Source organism: Leopardus geoffroyi, chromosome A2 (assembly GCF_018350155.1).
Source record: "Leopardus geoffroyi isolate Oge1 chromosome A2, O.geoffroyi_Oge1_pat1.0, whole genome shotgun sequence".
In the NCBI taxonomy this organism is placed as follows: Eukaryota; Metazoa; Chordata; class Mammalia; order Carnivora; family Felidae; genus Leopardus; species Leopardus geoffroyi.
In genome coordinates, this window is record NC_059331.1 from 12651968 (window position 1) to 12673668 (window position 21701).

The 21701-nt window shown below is 53.8% G+C and overlaps 1 protein-coding gene across 7 annotated transcripts in view; it reads right to left on the reverse strand.

Annotated features, from left to right (window-relative positions):
• The window catches only part of CPAMD8 (C3 and PZP like alpha-2-macroglobulin domain containing 8), an 83555-nt gene that overhangs the window by 51547 nt on the left and 10307 nt on the right, over window positions 1-21701 (reverse strand). For all 7 annotated transcript variants that reach the window (XM_045492451.1, XM_045492457.1, XM_045492454.1 and 4 more), the window contains exons 8-15: window positions 20780-20893; window positions 19428-19512; window positions 18058-18166; window positions 15494-15721; window positions 12437-12607; window positions 8519-8647; window positions 1940-2123; window positions 434-606 (exon numbers count right to left, since the gene is read on the reverse strand). In XM_045492451.1, coding sequence (XP_045348407.1) covers window positions 434-606; window positions 1940-2123; window positions 8519-8647; window positions 12437-12607; window positions 15494-15721; window positions 18058-18166; window positions 19428-19512; window positions 20780-20893 — 1193 coding nt within the window. The remainder of the gene's footprint in view (window positions 1-433; window positions 607-1939; window positions 2124-8518; window positions 8648-12436; window positions 12608-15493; window positions 15722-18057; window positions 18167-19427; window positions 19513-20779; window positions 20894-21701) is intronic.

A 21701-nucleotide genomic window follows, 5' to 3' on the forward strand; every position in this document is an offset into this window, starting at 1 on the left:
ACAAGGGCGGGAGGCAGAATGAAAGGAACAAGGCTGGTACAACTGGAACATTCTGCGCAGAGGAGGGGAGGGGAGAGATGGGGAGACAGGCACGGGCCGAGGGCACGTGGCAGCCAGCTTCAAAGGATGCAGGGAGAGGGGGCAGAAGGCTGAGCCCACTGGGGGGGGGGGGGACATGAGTGGTGTCCCTTAGATCTGGAACGCAGTGGGGACAGCTGACTGCTTTCCCTGCGTGCGATCGGTGGTGACTTCTGGAGGCGCTCCAGTAAAGAAGCAACCTTGGCTGCAATTATTCCTGAAGGGTCCTGCCCGGGGATACCATTTGGGAGCCCGAGCGGCAGCTGTGCCCGGCCCGGCGTGGACACCCTGGAGCCCCCAGCCCTCGGTGGCGCTTGCCTGGCCCCACTCCCCTGATTGGCCCCCCACGTTCTACCTGGTTCTCAAAGAAGCTCTCCACAGCAAACTGGAGGCTGTCGGCGACGCCTTCTCCGTTCTCCCTGACGTAGAAGACCAGCAGGCGGCCAAGGGGGGCCATGCTGGGGGTCACGGCCAGCCGGAGAGAAGTCACACACACGTTGACCTCAGCTGCTGGGGCTGGAGGGGGCTCTAAGACAAGGCAAAGGTGGGGAGAGGCGTGAGGACCCAGCACCCCACGACGGGGCCACCAATGCCCCAGGCTGCCCTGGGGATGACCTGGGGTGCACCGTGGAGGTGCTGGCCCAGGGCAAGCGCTCCGTGGACACTTGCGCCACCTAGAAGGGAAGGGAAGGCCCAAAAGGATGTGGGTGTGTGATTCCCAGAGCACCATTCAGGCCAGCCAGCAGCTCTCAACTAGGACCGTGCTGCCCCCCAGGGGGCAGTTTTGGCTGTCCCGACTTGGGAGTGCCGCGGGCATCTAGCGGGGTGGGGCCTTAGCGGGGTGGGGCCCGGGGAGGCTGCTCGGCCCCCTGCAGTGCACAGGACAGTGCCACCAATGGGAGAATGATCTGGCCCCAAACATCAGTAGTGCCGAGGGTGAGAAACTCTGCCTTCTCATGAGAGAGACCTTGTCTTCCTGCGTATCTATCTATGCACCTATATCTCTGTCTATGAACTATGAATTAACCTATGAATCTGAGTATAAATCTAAGTATTTAGGGATCTATCTGTGGATCTATCTATCCATAAATCCATCCATCTATCTATCTATTGATCTATCATCTATCTCTATCATCTACCTATCTTCCTATCTAATCTATCATATCTATCTATCTATCTTCCTATCTATCTATCTGATTCTCACCTACAGATGACTTCCCCTCAGGGACACTGCCAATGTCTGGAGACTTCTTAGGCATCGTACTGCCTGTGGATAGGTTGCTACTGGCACCGAATGGGTGGAGGCCGGGGATACGGCTCCATACCCCACTGCACACAGGACGGCCCCACCACAAATCGTCTGTCTTCAAGTGCCCCCAAGGCCCGGTTTGGGGATCCTGCTTCAGGCAGAAGGGCTGTGAAGGGGATGGGGCTGGGGAAGACCCAGGGGAGGTGACGGATATTTTAGTGAGCCCGTAGAGTCAAGGAGAGGAGGAGGGCTCCTAGGTGCGGTGAGGGGCGGCGGGGGGGGGGGGGGGGGGGGGGTGACCTGGGCAGAGTCGGAGCGGCCACCGGCAGATGGCAACACAGTCCAGTGCGGGCTGGCACAGGGGTCTAGCCTGTGGCTCGCCTCCCCCAGTCCCCTGCAGACAGGCGGTGAGGACACCCTCGAGAGGACGTCTCCACCCCCCCTGCGGCTGACCCCTGCCCATCCTCCTGGCCCGAGCCCCATCTCGCCTGGGACACACGCCCTCCGCCCTGAAGCAGGCACCTCTCCAGGCTGCGTCCTGCTCCCCCTTCCTGTCTGTCCCACCCCAGTGTCAGTGGCAACAGGGAACCCCAGCCTAATGGCCTGGCTCACCCGTCTCAAGAAGGTGCATTAAGCGAATCGGTTTCTCCGGGGCCGCCCGCCGGCTTCTCCGCTGGGTGAGGTGGGCGGGCTGCCGGCCCGAGAGCACGATGTTGCCCCGCGCGGCCACCTCGTAGTACAGAGTGAAGCTGCAAGGGCACGTAGACTTCACCGGGAAAAGCGCGTCCTCTCCGACCTGCGGGAGACACGCAGCACGGGGGGCCCTGCCTGGCACCCACGGCCCGGCACCCACGCCAGGCAGATGGCTGCTCTGGGGCCACAGGGAGGCTGGATGGCTGCGGCAGGAGCGCTGGCCTCCCAGCAGAGAGCCGGGCATCCTGGCGCCGGCCGTGTGCCCTGGGCGGCGGAGCAACTGTGCTAACAGCGTGGAGACTCTCGGCGAGCTGACGGTGCAGGAACATGGCCCGTGAGAGGTGTGGCCTTTGCCCCCCAGCTCCTGAGAGGCGACCTCCAAGCCTTTGAACTGTCCTGCCTGCCTGTCTCTGTTCACCTGCGGTCTCAGGCCACACCAGATATTGACAATATGATTCATGGGGGGGCGGGGGAGGGGTACAGGTCACACTCTGTCACTTTGACCTCTGGAGGGGCTGGGACTGAGGTCAGCTACGCAGGTGGTCGGCCAGGTCTGGGTGACTGACCCCCGGTAAAAACCCCAGACACTCAGCATTCCTGGTCATACGTCTGGTAAGGGTCTAGTGTCCGGGACGTATAAAGAACTCTCACAACTCAGCAATGTACAGACGACTTCCTAAAACTTAAAAACAGCAGGGGAAGCCAGATGAAGGATACACAGGATCTCTCTGCACCGTCTGAGCAACGCTTCTGTAAATCTAAAATTATTCCAAAATTTGAAATTAGGAGCACCGGGGTGGCTCAGTCGGTAAAGCGCTCGACGCATCTTCAGTGCGGGTTATGATCTCAGGGTTCGTGCGTTCAAGCCCTGTGTTGGGCCCTGCGCTGACAGCACGGAGCCTGCTTGGGATCCTCTCTCTCTCCCTCTCTCTCTGCCCCTTCCCCACTTGCACTCCCTCTCTCTCTCCCTCTCAAAATAAAGAAACTTTAAAATAAAATAAAATAAAATAAAATAAAATAAAATAAAAAGCATGAGGGGCGCTTGGGTGGCTCAGTCGGTTAATGGTCCAACTTTAGCCCAGGTCGTGATCTCGAAGTTTGTGAGTTGGAACCCCGCACCAGGCTCTGTACTGACAGCCCAGAACCCGGAGCCTCCTCTGGATTCTGTGTCACCCTCTCTCTCTCAAAGTAAGTAAAGAAATAAACTTAAAATAAAATAAGAAGTATGATAACAGATTACAACATATTGAAAGATTCTTTTAAAGTCCTCAAGTCCATAACATACTCAAAACAATACAGCAACAAAAATAACGGTAGGGAAAAGAGACAGAAAGTTCTTTCTTCTTTTTCTTTTTTTTTTTTTTTTGAAAGTTCTTTCCTTTTACAGAGGAACACCAACTCATAAACGTAGAAGGAATGACAGGACTCAGACCTGCCATCACATAGCCCCTCCTGTGATAACTGACAACAGCAAGAATTGTCAGTGAGGCTAAAAGCACCGGGTGAAAGGTCGGTGGGGGTCAGGACGCTGTGGCAGGGAGGGGCCTCAGGTTGGCACCACAGATGACTCAGTAGCCTCACCCACCGGGGAGAGAGCTGGTAGAAATCACACACCCACCAAGGATAAGATCAGCTCCAGCAACAGTGGGGTCTCCTAAATCTGCACCTCTTGACAGGCTGCTCCGAGAGCAGGACACACACGGTAATTCTGCCCGATTCTAATTCAGGATGTGGGAGCATCTCCAAGACCACACAGGCCCGAATTCTTCACAAAAGTCACGGGGATGAAAAGGCAGAGGTAGGGGCTGTTCCAGATCAAGAGCAGATACGGACACAGAAGAGCCACACGCAACATGGGTGGCCACGGATCCCGAATGAACTGCGCACGTGCCCACGCGTGCACGCGTGCTCACATATACACGTGCATGCACATTGCCGCACATTACTTGCACACGTGTGCACAAGACTGTGGGCGTTCACGCACAAGATAGAAGTCACATCCTTGGGGACATCTTTGAAAATCTGAGCACTGCCCGTGAATCAAAAAAAATATGTTGAGTAAATGTAATTTTCTTAGATGTGACAATAGCTTTGAGGTCATGTTAAAGAATGTCCTGATTTTTAGGACGTATTATGCTCAAGTATTTTAAGAGTGAAGCATCAGGATGTCTGTAACTCATTTTCAAATGTTGTAACCAAAACAAAAGGGCTAAAGAAATAGATGAGTTGATGGGGTGCCTGGGTGGCTCAGTCAGTTAAGCATCCGACTTCAGCTCAGGTCATGATCTCACAGTTTGTGAGTTCAAGCCCCACGCCAGGCTCTGCGTGGACAGCTCAGAACCTGAAGCCCGCTTCATATTCTGTGTCTCCCTTTCTCTCTGCCCCTCCCCTGTGTGCTCTGTCTCTCTCTCTTTCCAAAATAAACATTAAAAAAATTGTTTTAATTAAAAAAAATAGATGGATAGATGGGTGGACAGGTGTCTTGGACAGGGGCGTGGATGGGTGAGTGGGTGGATGGATGGGCAGAGGGCTGCATAGGTGGACAAGTGGGCAGGTAAGTAGGAGGACAGATGGACAGAAGCAAAATGTGAATTCATAAATCTAGGTGAAAGGCATAGGATTATAGTTTTTTTTTTTTACGATTTCTAAGTTTGTAAATAGTCACCTTATAAAAAGGCACTGAAACAAAAGTCCCCTTCTGTTTCAGATGTTAGGGGGCAGAAAAACGCATAACCTTCCTCTTCTCATGCACTAACCCCACGGCAACCCTAAAAGATAGGGTTGTCAAACCCATTCACAGAGCAGCAATCCCCCCCTCCCCCGCCCTGCCTGGGCCTTCAAGCTGGAGGAAGGGGAAAGGGCCCTGACACAGAGCCCAGACTGGACCAAGCATGGCCACTCTTGCCTCAACGCCCCAAGGTTGCGCCCAGGGCCCCGGTGATGACAGTCGCGGGGGCGGGGGGGGGGGGGTGGGGAGGGGCTGGAGCCAGCTGACCCGACTCTGGCAGGATGGAGATGTCCCTCCAAGAGGAAAGTCTGAGTGGTCCAGCCAGGTCCTTGCCTAATGGGAACAGATGATCTCATCTGAGTCTCTTATTCTCAAAACTCCCGCAGTGGACCACGAAGCCCCCAAAATGGGCCGCTCCGGCACCAGGATTCCTCTAAACTGCATCCCAGGCACCACCACCCCACCCACCCCTCCCCCACCCCGCCCTACCCTGGCGGCCTTGGGCCTGAGCAGCGGCTGGTTTACGGGCCAGTAAGGCCTGGGAGCAATGCCGGGGAGCAGCTCACTCTGCAGCAGCCAGGCTCTGCCTGGGGCCTCTTGGTTAACGGAGTTAACAGGGTGCTTTACACTGTGTATACAAATGTATATCTTATTTAATAGATGAGGGATAAACAAACTACAGCTCATCCATTCCGTGCAAGACACCGTCAAGTGAAAGAAGCCGATGTAAAAAGACTACACGCTGTATGGGGTGCCTGGATGGCTCGGTGGATGGGGCATCTGACTTTGGCTCAGGTCCTGATTTCACGGGCTCGTGGCTTCGAGCCCTACATCTGGCTCTGTGCTGACAGCTCAGAGCCTGGAGCCTGCTTCCGATGCTGTGTCTCCCTCTCTCTCTGCCCCCTCCCCCACCCCTGCTCACGCTCTGTCTCTCTCTCTCCTTCAAACAGAAATAAACACTAAAAAAAGAAGGCCACACATCGTACGATTCCAGCTACCACAGTCTCCCCTGCAGTTACCGCTGTCAACAGCATTCTGGAAATGGGTGATCCTCTTTTTTTTTTTTTTTTTTTTTTAATGTTTATTATTTATTTTTGAGAGAAAGAGAGAGAGAGAGACAGAGTGTAAGCAGGAGAGGGGCAGAAAGAAAGAGAGACACAGAATCCGAAGCAGGCTTCAGGCTCTGAGCTGTCAGCACAAAGCCCAATGCGGGGCTCGAACCCACGAAACGTGAGATCATGACCTGAGCTGAAGTCGGATGCTTAACCGACTGAGCCACCCAGGCGCCCCAGGTGACCCTCCTGATGTATCATCAGAAGGTCAGGCGCAGCCTAATGCTTTGTCACAACGCCTGCATCACTCACCTTGATGTGGGAAACAAAGGCAGACTGAGGGCAAGTCACAAACTAATAACCCCCCCCCCCCACACACACACACACATAGGTGACATTCCTCAGGCACTCCTGGCTGCCCAAGAACAAAGGAAAGGGAAAAACCCGTGGTTAACTGATAGAGATCACAGTCATGCGGGCCCTGAGTCTCCATCAGTTTCAACTGTCTTAATAATTTACAAGGGGAAAAAGCAATTCTATCAATCGCCAAACTTCCAGGAACCTATATTCCAGGTCCCATTTCCTGGGACCCTGACACCGCCCTACCCGCCCCCCCCCCCCCCCCCCGCCAATAGGATAGAAAATCTTACACCATCAATCACTCCTCACAACTCCAGTGCAGCTCCTTCTGCCCACGGGTCCTGTCCCCGTGCTTTAGGAAAACCACCTTTTTGCACCAAAGACGTCTCAAAGAATTCTTTCTTGGCCGTCGGCTCCGATCCCCAACACTCCGAACCACATCAACCTGACTTCATCTCCTCACGTAGACATTTTACTATCTCGTGATCACAAGAAAGCAGGCTGGGTACAGTACAGTATATTTCGAGAGAGAAGGAACCACATCCCCGTGACTCTCACTACAGAATATTGTTACCGTGGTTCTATTTTATCATTATTGTTGTTAATTTTACTGCGCCTAATTTATAAGTCAATCTTTGTCATAGGCATGTAGTATAGGAAAAAACAACACACGTAGGGTCTGGTACTATCCGGAGTGTTAGACGTCCACTGGGGATGTAGGGATGTATCTCCATGGATAAGGGAGGGGGGACTACTATATACATGTGATGGGAAAACAGCTATTCTGAGCTGCTGCTGGGGCATCTGACGGCCTGACAAAGCCCCTCACACCCGGAGTCTGGACATTTAGATAAGGACCCGAGCTTAGGATTCTGGCAGCAAGTTTCTGCTTCACTTTTCCCCAGGGGGCCTTTTGAAATAACCACATAGCACTGACCCCGCCTACAGCTATGACCTCGTCTCCAACCACCTTACAAGTAAAGGGTGCTTGCTGCCCGGCTGCCTGTCTCCTGCTCGCTTGTGACCTGGGACGGAGGACTGCCCTTCCCCCCACCCTTCATTTTGCACCCGCGCACCCCACTCTGGGATCTGTAAATAAATCTCACGGCTTGACTTCTTGTGTGTGTGTGTGTGTGTGTGTGTGTGTGTGTGTGTGTGTGTGTGTGTTGAAACTGTGCCTCCAATCAAAACAACCCCAGAGGTTTTCACTTCTCCCAACACAACATGACATTCTAGAAAAGGCAAAAGTACAAAGACGGTGAAAAGATCAGTGGTTGCCAGGGGGTAGCAGGGAAGGAGGGATGTACGAATAGGTAGGTGGAGCCCAGAGGATTTTTAGGGCAGTGAAACCATTCTGTATGATACTATGACACCAGAGGCGCCTGGGTGGCTTAGTCAGTTAAGCATCTGACTTTGGCTCAGGCCATGATCTCATGGTTCGAGTTCAAGCCCCGCATCGGGCTCTCTGCTCTCAGCTTGGGATCCTCTGCCCCATCTCTCTCTGCCTCTCCCCCGATCATGCCCCCCCAAAGATAAATACACTTAAAAAAATTGGGGTGCCCAGGTGGCTCAGTCGGTTAAGTGTCCGACTTTGGCTCAGGTCATGATCTCGCGGCTCATGGGTTCGAGCCCCGCATCAGGCTCTGAGCATTCAGCTCAGAGTCTGGAACCTGCCTTACATCCTGTGTCTCCCTCTCTGCCCCTCCCCCACTCACGTTCAGTCCCTCACTGTCTCTCAAAAACGAGTAAACATTAAAATAAATAAAATAAGAATAAAAAAGATACTACAACCCTGGGCACACGTCATCATACATTTGTCCAAACTCACAGAATCTGCAACACGAAGAGAGGACCTAACATACACCGCAGACCTTAGTTAATAACAACACATCCAACCTGGCTCATCAACCGTACGAGATGTGCTACCTTAATGCAGGCTGCTAATAATCGGGGACACTGCCCGCAGGGGTGAGGGGGCACAGAGGAACTCTCCTCCTTCTGCCCACTTTTTACAGATCCGTGTCTCCACACACATCTCTGCGAATCTTACTTAATCGGGATTGCTGAATAACAGGGAAGAAGGAACACGAGACCCAGCTCTAGGTCCGTGGGGAAACCTCACAGCCTGTGCACAAGAAGTACAAGCCCGCAGACAGGAGCCCTGATGGCCAAGTTTATCGTGGTAAACCCCGGGGCCACAGCCTGAATATTCACCATAATTAAATTATGGGCATTCATTCCGAGGAATACGGCCTTGCTGGAGGGCCGGGGGCCGGGGGCCGGGGCACCAGGGTCGGCCCTGCTGGGGCATGCACACATCCCCTGGAGGTGTGTGGAGGGCGCGCCTGAGCACCTTACCTGCAGGGGGCGGGCGGGGGGCTGCAGCTGCAGGTGGCACTGGCTGGGGGAGTACCAGCTGCTGAGAGAGAGGTAGCTGGGCAGGTACTGGGCCCCCACGGGCTTTCCATTGAGTGCCGTCACCTTGGTCTGAGGAAAAGAGGGTACTTGGTCAAGGCCTGGGTGCGTGGCCTAGGAAGGGGGTCCTTGGGGGTGCTTCTGCCTGCCCTGGCCTGCGGCAAGACCCTCTCACGTCCCAATTCCCCTTTGGGGAACCCTCTCCCCGGTTCTCAGAGAATGGGGTCCAATGTGCTTTTGCCCCCCTCTCCCCGTTCCTCAGCTCCAGGAAGCAAGTGTCCGAGGCTGGTCACAGGGTGTTAGGAGGCGGCTCAAGACAGAGGCAGGTGACTCATGTGGCTGCCAAAAGACAGCTCTATCATGGACATACTAGGAAACCCTCCCCATGCCCCTGTCTCTCTCTCTCTCTCTCTCTCTCTCTCTCTCTCTCTCTCTCTTTCTCTGGCTTGCTAGTGACCCTGGTGGCTTCTTGGAGGGGATCACAGGCCTGAGAGGACGGTCAGGAGATGGAGAGGCTGTGTGGGACAGCACCCCTGTGGCTCTGGAGCCTGCTCCTCCCTAAGCTCGAGCCCTGCCGCCCTGCGTGCACCAAGCCCTGGGTGGTTATACGGCTTTGCTCCTTTGGGCTTTGAGCTTTTTCCCTTCACTTGCCCCAGCACAAGGGAGAGGCCAGAGGAGCAGGTCTAAGACCTCTGTGAGATCAAGAATAAAGAAGTTGGCCATGGGGCGCCTGGGTGGCTCAGTTAAGCGTCCGACTCTTGGTTTCGGCTCAGGTGATGATCGCAGTTTGGTGAGTTCGAACCCTGCGTCGGGCTCCGTGCTGACCGTGTGGAGCGCGCTTGGGATTCTCTGTCTCACTCTCTCTCTGTCCCTCCCCCACTTGCACTGTCTCTGTCTCTCTCAAAAGAAATAAACTTAAAAAAAAAAAAGGAGGGGGTGCGCCTGGGTGGCTCAACTGGTTAAGCGTCGACTTTGGCTCAGGTCATGATCTCACGGTTTGTGGGTTTGAGCCGCACATCAGGCTTTGTGCTGACAGCTCAGAGCCCGGAGCCTGCTTCGGAATCTGTGTGTGTGTGTCTCTCTCTCCCTTTTTCTGCTCCTCCCCAGCTCGCTCGCTCTCTCTCTCTCAAAAATGAGTAAATGTTAAAAAGAAAAAAAAGAAGTTAGCCCATTTTTGTCCCCGGTTTCTGGGAGGTAGCCTCCAAAGCCTGGAATTTTGCAAGTGATGAGAGTGTCTTTGTTATTTATGGTGCATCCTGAGGGTATGTGCCACCGAGCTGAATCAGGACGGGGGCAAAGGGTTGGGGTTTTGAGACTTGGGATACCAGCCTAACCTCCAGGGAGGGAGGCGACTGGAACCGGAGTCTGTCACAGGGCCCGTGATTCACAGCTACTTTACGAACCCTGATGGACACCGTGGACACCGAAGCTTGAGAGAGCGCCCCCGGCCGGCCGTTCTCTGGGGGCACGGTCACACATCATGAGCCAGGAGGATGGTGTGTCCCAGGAACCCCAGAGGGACAGCTCAGGAAGCTTCAAGTGTGGGACCCTCCCAGCTCTGGCCCCATGCCTCTCTCTTTTCGGCTGGTGCTGATTTGCCACGATTGCAAGAGACACGCACTTCCAGTTATAAACTAAGTCCTGGGGATGGAATACCCAGCGGCGTGACCGTAGTTAACGACACCGCAGTGTATACTTGAAAGTTGCTAAGAGTAGATCTCAAAATTTCTCGTCATAAAAAAAACGTAGAACTATGTGTGATGCTGGCTATGAATTACACGTATGGTGGTGTCTGTTTCACGTGTGCAAATATGGACTTATGGTATACACCTGAAACTAACACAGTTACAAGTCAACTGTCCCTCATTTAAAAAATAATTGACTTCGGGCGCCTAGGTGGCTTAGTTAAGTGCCTGACTCTGGTTTCGGCTCAGCTCACGATCTCATAGTTCGTGAGTTCGAGCCCTGCATCGGGCTTGGGATTCTGTCTCCTCTCTCTCTCTGCCCCTCCCCGACTCGCACGCACACAGGTATTCTCTCTCTCAAAAATGAATAAACATTTTTAAAAGTTAAAAATAATTGATATTTACAATTAGCTTCCCTTTTTTAATTTTTATTATTTTTTTTAATGTTTATTTCTGAGAAAGAGAGACGGACAGACAGGCAGGGAAAGGGCAGAGAGAGAGGGAGGCACAGAATCCAAAGGAGGCTCCAGGCTCTGAGCTGTCAGCAGAGAGCCCGACACGGGGCTCGAACCCACACACTGAGAGATCATGACCTGAGCTGAAGTCAGTCCCTTAACCGACTGAGCCACCCAGGCGTCCCAAGTTTTGTTTTTAAAAGAATAATTAAAGGCCTTTTCCTAAACAGTATTTGGTAACAGAAATAAAATATCTTTCTATTAAAGTGACATTTTGGGGAAAAGCTAATTTAAAAAAAAAATTTTTAAGTTTACTTATTTTGAGAGAGACAGACAGACAGAGAAAGCAAGCAGGATAGGGGCAGAGAGAGAGAGAAGCCCAAGCAGACTCCACACTTGAACTCCTGAACCAGGAGATCAAGACCTGAGCTCAAGTCAGGCGCTCAACCGACTGAGCCACCCAGGTGCCCCAGGAAAAGCTCATTTTTAGACAAGTATCTATGAGAGAGAAAATTATTCAGCTAATTCTGGTATTTGTAGTCATCTCAGGGCTTTGCTGCTACTTAACTGCTAGAGGACTAAATGGAAATAAAAGGGACGTCTTGCGATCATTAAGAAAAAGCTGTCATGGGGCGCCTGGGTGGCGGAGTCGGTTAAGCGTCCGACTTCGGCCAGGTCACGATCTCGCGGTCCGTGAGTTCGAGCCCCGCGTCGGGCTCTGGGCTGATGGCTCAGAGCCTGGAGCCTGTTTCCATTCTGTGTCTCCCTCTCTCTCTGCCCCTCCCCCGTTCATGCTCTGTCTCTCTCTGTCCCAAAAATAAATAAAATAAACGTTGAAAAAAAAATTAAAAAAAAAAGAAAAAGCTGTCATTGTAACCAGGAATTTGCAGCCCGCTGGATGGCCCGGAGAGTCCCAAGCTTGCAACTTCCATGGTTAAAAATCTTTAAGGACACGTTGCCCCACAGAGGACAGTCACCACAAGCGTCCTCGGCTCCCACCTACACATTTACTCTAAGCTGCCCCCACCCCTTCCCCGCCATCCAGCGTCCGTGGGGCTGTCACAGAGCCGGACGCCCTCTTCTGTCACTCCTGCTCCTCTCTTCCCTGACAATGGGACCCCGTGTCCTACCTTCACAGCTCCAGGCTTGGTGGCCTCTCTGTCATCACCTTCTGTCTGCCCACCTGTGCCCGCTCCCCACCCCCCGACCAGGTACCCTGTAATGTCACTGGAACAACTGCTGAGTTTCAAAAATCAGGCCACTCTGTCCCCCTGATGCTGCCTTCTGGGCAAACCCCAAGCACCCCTGTGAGGTGGGGGGCACCCCACCAGCTCCCTCCTCCACATCTTCCTGAATGGCTCAGCCTGGCTGGGCCCTGCAGGACTCAGTTACACTATGATCGAGGGCCTCTGGGCCTCTGCACATGCTGTTCCACCCTCCCAGAAGCAGTCTGGATGACCCTCCCCGAGGTCAGGAGTCCACATGGTGGGATCCCTTTGGGAAAGCCTCCTTCAGCATGACAGCAAGGAAGCTTCGCCTCTCCCTGACCTCCTGTCTTGCCTTGGGCTCTCCCCCGGTCAAACTCCCCGTCAAAGACCATAAACTCCCTCAGGGAAGCAGCAGGCCACAGTTCCACTGAGCTCGTGCCCAAGCATAAATCAGGGAAGGCACCAAGGCTGTGCCTTGTGGCTGAATGACAAAGGTCCAGGCAACTCACCCACCTCCAGCCACACGTGTTGGGCCGACATGGGGATGAAGGGGATTTCAAACCCCACCAGCCCTCCCCGGGACACAGATTCAGTGGTGTAGATGTTGTCCTTCGAGGTCAGCTCTGCCCTGATCTGGACCGTCACCCCCTCGGCCGGGCTGCCGTCTGGGTAGGACAGCTCCACCTGGAAGGGGGTCACCAAAGATGCAACACAGTCAAGGCAGTACCACTCCCCAGACGGATCTACAGACTCGACCCAATCCCCCACCAGAATCCCAGCCAACTTCTTTGCAGAAATCGACAAGCTGTTGCTAAAGTTCACAGGGAAATAACCAAATAACCAAAACAACCAGGAAAAAGAGGAACCGAGAAGAACTCATATCTCCTAGTTTCAAAACTGTGAAGCTACAGTAATCAAGACTGGCCTAGGAGAGACATGGCGATCAATGGTATGGAATTGAGAGTCCAGGAATAAACCCACACATCCGTGGCAAATTGGTTTTCAACAAGCGTGCCGAGACCATTCACTTGGAAGAGAACAGTTTCCTCAACAAACAGTGCTGGGAGGACTGGATGCCCACATGCCACAGAATGAAATTGAACCCCTACCTCACACCATCTGCAAAAGTTAAAAACGGATCATAGGGGCACATGGGTGGTTCAGTCGGTTAAGCATCCAACTCTTGGTTTCAGCTCAGGTCATGATTTTGAGGTTTTCTGGATTTGAGCCCCGAGTCAGGCTCTGCGCTGACAGCATGGAGTTGGCTTGGGGATTCTCTCTCTCCCTCTCTCTCACTCTCTGCCCCTCCCCCACTCACACTAAATGCCCCCCTCAAAATAAATAAACTTAAACAACTAAAAAAAAAAAAAAAAGATCATAGACCTGAAGTTAAGAGCTGGAACTCTGAAACACTTAGAAGATGGAGGGCTGGGCAGGGGAGGCCAGGAGAGGAGGACCTTCACGACCTTGGACTTGACCAAGAAGTCACAAGGTACAAGTTACCACGGGCTGGCCGTTAGCCTGGTGCCACGTGGTGTGGAAAAAGAACGAGCAGAGGCTATTTATTCACAGCTTGCTGCAGCCAGGGAGTCACAGCCACCATCACTTGTGTTTGGCAGAGACTCAGGTGCAGGTGAAGCGGGAAAGCCTTGTAGAGAAGCAGGGAGGGCTTCAGGTGTGCCTCCGTTGGAGGCTATAGCTGTGGGGAAGCTGTGGGGGCTAACTGAAAGTGGGGTATCCTAGACAATCGGTTAGGGGAACGTATAGGGACTCAGTATCTCTCCAATGTGTGGATCTGATCTATTCTGTTCTATTCTATTCTATTCTATTCTATTCTATTCTATTCTGTTCTATTCTATTCCATTCCATTGCATTTTAGAGACAGTGCACAGATGCACAAGTAGGGGAGAGGCACAGAGGGAAAGAGACAGAGGATCTTAAGCAATCTCCATGCTCAGCGTGGAATCCAAGGAGGGGCTCGATCCCACGACCCTGGGACCATTACCTGAGCTGAAATCAAGAGTCGGACACTTAGCCAACTGAGCCACCCAAGTGCCCCGGCACTCTCAATTCTGTCCCATTGGTCTCCAGGTACAAATTACCATGTACGAATCACCACATGCTGGCCGCTGGCCACTGGCCTGGTGCCACGCTGGGGGAGGAACAGAACGGGTAATGCTATCAACAGTTCCGTGTGATGCTCAGACCTCATTCAGACGTAGAAGAGGCACTCGGAAAGAGGGGTTCAGAAGACAGGGATGGTGTGAAAGACATATGGCCAGTGGGCCCTGAAGAACCCTAGAGTAGCCCCTCGACCGTGCAGGTATTTGGTGACAGAGTGACAGGGGCTTCGGCTGGCATGATCCCCATTTACAGCTCTGCTCTTTAATGCAGATAATTTCTCAGTGGTCCCTGAAATGCTCCCTTTCATTGATCTGACAGCCCGAGCCTCTTCTCCAAACACATTCTGACCCTGCACGTTGGGCTTTAGCTTCTCCTCAAGCTGGGACCCTCAAAGCCAGGGGCGCACAGGCCGTGTCTCTGTGATTGCGCCTGAGGGGCTGGGATCCGGCACAGACAGAAGGGAGGTCTCAGAGCAGAGCAGGAGTAGCAGGCCACAGCATGAGGACACCGGGATCCTGTGAGTGACCCACAGAAGGTTAGAGGGGCCAGCGATGTGGGCGGTGGGCAGAGCTGTGGTCAGGGGTGCAGCCAGCTTCCTCTGGGGTGACACTGGGCTCCACTGGCCTAGGCCCCCCGGGACACAAATGCCCAGTTCAGCAATTAGGATAAGGATCTCGGGTTTCTGGTCACCTAAAACTTGACTGTGTATAAGAATGACATGATGGGTGGGCAGGAGGTGGGGGCCTATTCAAAATGCCACATTTGGGGCACCTGGGTGGCTCAGTTGGTTATGCCTCCGACTTCAGCTCAGGTCATGATCTTGCGGTTCATGAGCTTGAGCCCCACATCAGATTCTGTGCTGACAGCTCAGAGCCTAGAGCCCGCTTCAGATTCTGTGTCTTCCTCTCTGCCCCTCACCCCCCTTAAAAATAAGTAAACATTAAAGAAAACACACACATACACACAAAACGCCACTTTCCCCCAGGAGATCGAATCAGTCTGTCTCAGGGACAGGAGATCTGCCTTTTGGGGCATTCCCTTGGATATTAGCTCATCCAGAAATAAGTCGACCCAAATAGGAAAGGCAGTGCCTGAGAGAAACCGAATGAGTGGCTTTACAACGCCTTGGTTTAACGCCGTAGATACACGAATGTCTATCTACGTCAACTAAAGCAGACCATCCTTTTAGGTGGAGCAAAATGCCCAGTCCCCTCACCCTGGGCCCAGTATCAGCTCTTGCCACAGTCAGCAGAGGAGGCCCTGGTCCCCAGATAGCAAAAGTTATGCAATGTAATTAAAGGACACCGTCCTCCGCAGAGTCACCGTGATGGGACCCACTGCCGTGGATTCTCGGTGGTCCTCGGGGGGCGGGGGAGCTGGGGCGGGAGGTGGTGTGGAGCCTGCACCCTCAGACAGCCCCTGCTGGGCCCCATCCCCAGCGCTTACCTTCCCCACGTAGGACAGGCCAGGCTTGAACTGCTTCCTGGTGTCTTTGGAGTAGCGGACGTCCACCAGCTGCCTCTGGACAGGAGTGGAATCATCAAAGGCCACCTGCTGGCTCCCGTCCACACTGACCACCGTGGCCCAGATGCTGACGGTGCCCCGGAAGTGCTCGGGGACATCGGCTGGGATCATGTCCTTCACGCAGATGTCGAAGTCCTGGGAGCCGTGGATCTGGAGGCAGGAAATGCCCAGAACGTGCTCACTCGGGGTCAGAGTGGTTTCAGTGAATGACTCTCAAAGACGCATGTGAAGTCCAGGACTCTCCAGCCGCTTGGAGGGCCAGGGGGTCACTGGATCCCTTGTTGGATATGCAATATGACCCAGGGAGGAGGGGTATCAGTCCCACCAGGGCTTCTGTAGTAAGAGCTTCTGTAGTAAGTTGCTCACCCTCCCACAGACAGCAGGACAGGGATTTGAACCAAGTCACCCCCACTCTGGAGCACTCGCTCCCGCTCCTGGGGCACAGAACGCTCCCATTCACCCCCTACCCCAGGACCCAGCCAGAAGCCGGGCGAATAAGTCCATCCAGGAACAGCTTTGGAGTACATTACTCAGCAAACCAGACAATTAAGGCTAGGGCACCACAGCCTGCAGGGAGGACAGGGTTCAGTGCCGGAGGCCCCTGCAGAGACAGAGGATCCCCAGGATGTGTGTGCACGTACGGGGCGGCACGCTCACAACTGAGCCAGGTTATAAAACTTTACACGCACGGGAGTGTGAAATCATGCAGCCGCCGTGGAAAACAGTCTGGGAGTTTCAAATGGCTAAACATAGCTACCACTGAATCTACAAATGGGTAACAGGTTGGCCAGACCACATAGAAAAATGGCCAACCCATTGCCTATACACCAGCCTTGTAGAAAGTCTGACCCCTAGGAAGAAGCCAAACCCCCATAACAACCAGCCCCACACGGCCAGGACTTGATTAATCACGGGCAGCTTCTCTGATTTTTTACCCCTATTTCTTGTTTTTTTTTTAATTTTTTAAAAAATGTTTATTTCTTTCTGAGAGACACAGAGCATGAGCAGGGGAGAGGCAGAGAGACAGGGAGACACAGAATCGGAAGCAGCTCCAGGCTCTGAGCTGTCAGCACAGAGCCCGACGCGGGGCTCGAACCCACAAACCGTGAGATCATGACCTGAGCTAAAGTGGGACGCTTAACCGGCTGAGCCACCCAGCCGGCTGCCCTTACTTCTTTGAACGAATTGAGAAAGCCACACATGCACCCCTAACCAATCTCACCGGATGCTCCCCTTCTAGTTAGGTGGTGACAGCTTCCCCCAAACACCCACAGCCTCCAACCGGGGCACACGCGAAACCCTCCCTGTTTCTCACGACCAAGCTTCAAGTCTGCCAAACGCAGGTGATGGCGGCTGACTCCCTTGCTACAGCAAGTTCCGAATCAACGGCCTCTGAACGTTCTTACTCAGGTGGCTTCTTTACTTAATTCCATACCACACGACCTAGGGACGCCACATCCAAGAGAAATGAACACGGCCAGCCCCACAAAAACCTGGACGCGAGCATTCAGAGCAGCAGCAGCGGTAATAGCCAAAACGGGGAAAACAATTCAGATGGCCATCGCCGGGCAAACGGATAAACAAAATGTGGTCCCTCTGCATGATGGAATATTACTCGGCCACAGAAAGGAATGAAGCCCTGACACGCGCTACACTGTAGATGCACCTTGAAAACATCGTGCTGGGGGGTAAGAAGCCAGACGCAGAGACCATATAGTGTGTGATTCCATGTGTACGGAACGTCCAAAATGAGCAAATCCATAGAGACAGAAAGCAGATCTGTGGTTGCCCAGGGCTGGGGGTGGAAACAGACTAATCACAAAAGGGCATGAGGGATTTGGGGGGGATGGTGGAGATTATCCTAAAACTGGGCTGAGGCAACTGTTGCACACTCTGAATATGCCCCCAACCCCCAAATCCTACATTCTACATAAATATTTGAATCGTATGGTATGTGAATTGTATCTCGATGAAACTATTTTGCGAGGGTGGGGGGTGCGCCTGGGTGGCTCAGTTAAACGTCTGACTCTTGGTTTCGGCTCAGGTCATGATCTCACGGTTTGTGGCTTCGAGCCCCACATCCGTGCTGTCAGCACGGAGCCTGCTTGGGATTCTCTCTCTCTCTCTCTCTCTCTCTCTCTCTCTCTCTCTCTCTCTCAAAAATGAATAAGTAAACTTAAAAAAAAAAATAAGGGACGCCTGGGTGGCTCAGTCGGTTAAGTGTCCGACTTCAGCTCAGGTCATGATCTCAGTTTGTGGGTTCGAGCCCCGCGTCGGGCTCTGTGCTGGTGGTGCAGGACCTGCTTGGGACTCTCTAGCCCTCTCTCTCTCTCCGCCCCTTCCCCACTGGTGCCCTCTCTCTCTCAATAAAAAAAAAAACTTAAAAAAAAAAAGAAAGTAAAATAAAATGAACCATCACGCAGCCGAAGCCTTCCCTGCGGGAAGGGATCCACGGGCTAAGCAGCCCTGGGGCCCCTGCTCCTTACCTTCGTGGTTCTGAGGACGGGGCGCCCCACCTCCTGGCTGTAGTACCCCACGCCATTTACAGTCATATTGATCGTCAAGGTCCCCGAGACAGGTTTCCCAAAGGTATACCTGGAACAAAAGGATAAAGGGAGTTAATTTCACACAGAGCAGCAGGCGAGGGTCGGTCTCAGGAAGGGAGACCAAGCCCCCCGTGTCGTGGCCACTGGTATGGCAGCTGATACAGGGCTCCTTCGCCCTCCTACGTTCTCTGCTTACAGCCCTTTCCACAACCCAGAGCCAGGAGAGATAATGTCAGGGGCCTACAGTCCTCTGCCCCAAGACTTATGTTTGACAGAAAAAGAGACCAAGGGTCAGAGAGGAACTCTGAACCCAAGAGCAGGAGGGTATGTGAGACGACCACAGGGCCTGGCCAACTTGTCGGGGCAGGACAGTACAGAGGAGCAAACAGCCGTGGGCACCAGGCAAGCCTGGGTCTCAGAGCCCTGGTGAGTGCAGTTCTGAGCCAGGGCTCTGACTTCTCTGAGTCTTGGTTTCCTCACCCAGAGAACGGGAATAAACCTATCCTCTCAGAGATGCTGGTAAAACTTACACGTATCTTTGTCATGCCCTATGTAGAGGGGACACCTGCTTACAGGGGCACAGGAGCAAGAGGGACGATCACAGCGAATAACAAAAATAATGCCAGGCACTTTGATAGTATTTTCTAGACTATTAAAAAAATGTGTGTATCTCCAACACATCCCTGGACTGTATTTTTTTTTTTTTTAATTGTATTTAAGGAGAGTTGACAACATCCTTGGGTTTTAAACACACCCAGCTGGGGAACCTGGCGGGCTCCGTCAGTAAAGCGTGTGACTCTTGATCTCAGGGTGGTGAGTTCGAGCCCCACGTTTGGGGTAGAGATTACTTTACACACACACACACACACACACACACACACAGCTGGAGGAGAGGAGGGCAGGAGAACTGCCTCGGCCACAACCTCTGGCAGGTGGCAGAGCTCAGCGGGAACACAAGGCTGGGTGGGCTCTCCCTCAGAGCCCCCAAAAGGGACAGTGTCTCTGGACACCGTCTGGTCGATGCCCACTTTGGACCTGGTCATCAACCTGGTCATTAGACAGGCAACCCCTTCAAGAAATCCCTTGTGGATCAGCCCACTCGCTGTGGGTGCTGTCTGCAAGGAAGAGGGAGTCCCTGGAAGGGGTCCCTGGGGGTCTCCCCCCAGGAGGAGGAGGAGGATACCTGAGGGAGGAGGGGCATGCCATGGGGGCGTGTCCCAGGGAGGGGCCTGCGGTGGGGGCGTGTCCTGGGCGTGTTTCCCCGCCCCCCAGGGGGAGGGGCTTACCCATGCTGACCACCTCTTCCTCACCTGGCCCTCACGGTGCCCTTCTCGCATGTGTCCAGGTCCCGGATATAGTGGGGCGGGTCAATAAGGAGCTCAAATTTCGGCAACACTGGAAGGAGAGAGCAGAGAGGAGGGAAGGGCGGCTTCCACTGCTGGGGTGGCCTCAGAAAGTACCGGAGGTGTTGGAGACGTGACAGCAAAGCCGCAGCCCCAGCCACGGAGCAGCCAACCCCACAGAAATCCACACCACCCTTCGCTGAATAAGGGCAGCATTCTGGGGATTTTGCTGACCCACCTCTATTTCCTATTTTCGGAGAGACCCACACCCCTTTTTTCTCAGGAGGTCCACAGCTCATCACTTTTAGGCCACATGCTCTGAATGCAGCCCAGCCCAGAAGCGCCCAAGTGGCCAGGTCCTAGACCAACTAGGGGTGGCTGGAGAGTGCTTGCAGCTGGAGGGGTTCTCTGCTTCACGACTCAGCCTTGGGAGCATCCAGCCATCTGGTCGCCCTGTGCAGCTTGGGGAGCAAGGGAGCAGCACAGAGGAAACACAAAGACCCTGGTCCTTCGAGCTTGTTACACAAGGCGAGAAATGCCTTTCCTCAGGAAAACAATGAAAGAACCAAAAGAAGTGGACCTAAAAGGGAAGGAAATTTGGGGCGCCTGGGTGGTTCAGTTGGTTGAGCATCCCTCCGACTCTTGATTTCGGCTCAGGTTATGATCCCAGGGTTGTGGGATCGAGTCTCGCGTCAGGGGCTGCACCGAGGTGGAGCCTGCGTAACATTCTCTCTCTGCCTCTGCCCTTCTCCCCCACTTGCATACGTGTTCTCTCCCTCTCTCTCTCTCAAAATGAAAATTTTAAATTTAAATTTAAAACAAGGAAGGGAATCCTGCTACAGTATGGATGAATCTGGAGGCCATTATGCTGAGTGAAATAAGCCAGACACAAAAGGATAATACCGTATGATCCCGCTCACATGAAGCACCTAGACGAGTCAGACCCAGAGAAACAATGAGTAGCATGGAGGGTGCCAGGGGCTGGGGGAGGGGACAAGGGGTCAGCGTTTAATGGGGACCAAGTTTCAGTCTGGAAGGATGAGAAAGATCTGGAAATGGATGCTGGTGATGGCTGTCCAACAACATGAATATCCTTAACACAACAGAAGTATACACTTACGAGTAGTTAAGACGGCCAATTTTGTCACGTATGGTTCATGACAATCCTTTAAAGAAGGAAATGACAAAGTGCCCAGCTGTCTGCACTGATCCCCCAGTGAACGGGGCTCCTGCCACTCACCCCCATCACCGATGTCACCACTGAGTCTGTGGTTTCTCCCAGATGTGAAATCCCAAGATCCCAACATTCTCTGGCTTACCATACTTCTGAACTTCGAAGGACTTGTTGTACACGTGGCCTTGCATTTCGACAAAAATGAACCATTCTCCCAGCACCGGCTGGTCGGACAGGGGGAAGGTCATGTTGGCGACGCCTGTGTGAAGAGAGACCACCCGTCATCCTGGGGCGAGTGCACATGCAGGGTGCCAGCTGGGCGCAGCGAGGACGGAACAGAGGCACCCCGGGGACCTGCACCCCCCACCCTGCCCAGAGCCAAACCTCGGGGAAACCAGAGACGAGGCCAAGGCCCGGGCTGGCGGGGGTCTGTGCCCAACAAGCGCCCCCGCAGGTCACCCTTCAGCTTCCTGGGGGAGCCCTGTGGCCAAGACGCCACGCGGACAGGGAGGTGACAGGCCATGGAGACAGGCCACCACGCTCAGCCACTCTGCTTCCCGCCTGAGCCAATTCCCAGCCTCGGCACTGCTGACATTTGGGGCTGGGTCGCAGTCCACGGTTGGGGACATCGTAGGACACTGAGTGGCATCTCTGGCCTCCACCCACGCGATGCCAGTAGCTCCTCCCCCCACGTCACGGCGACCCCCAAGTATCCCCCACGTAATGCTATGTCCCCTGGGGGCAGAACCCACCCCCTGCCCACCAGTTTGCTACCCAAACTGAACACAGATTCTCAACAGGCTTCAAGACCGGGCACTGCTCTCCCTGCAAATGGGCAGCCGGAAATGCCAGCGGCCTCCGGGACAGGGGGCAGCCTTTGCCCTGGGTCTGCTCCTTGGAACCCCGGCTGGAGCGGATACTGGGAGGAGAGTCAGGGCGGCATTTTGCACGCGCCCCGCCGCGGGGGAGTCTGAAGGGGTGCGTAGACTCCAAACCGCTGGGGGATCTTTCCCTCCTGAGTGTGACGCGCTCTGCCTGTCCCCAACAGTGACACCGTGCTGGCAGTT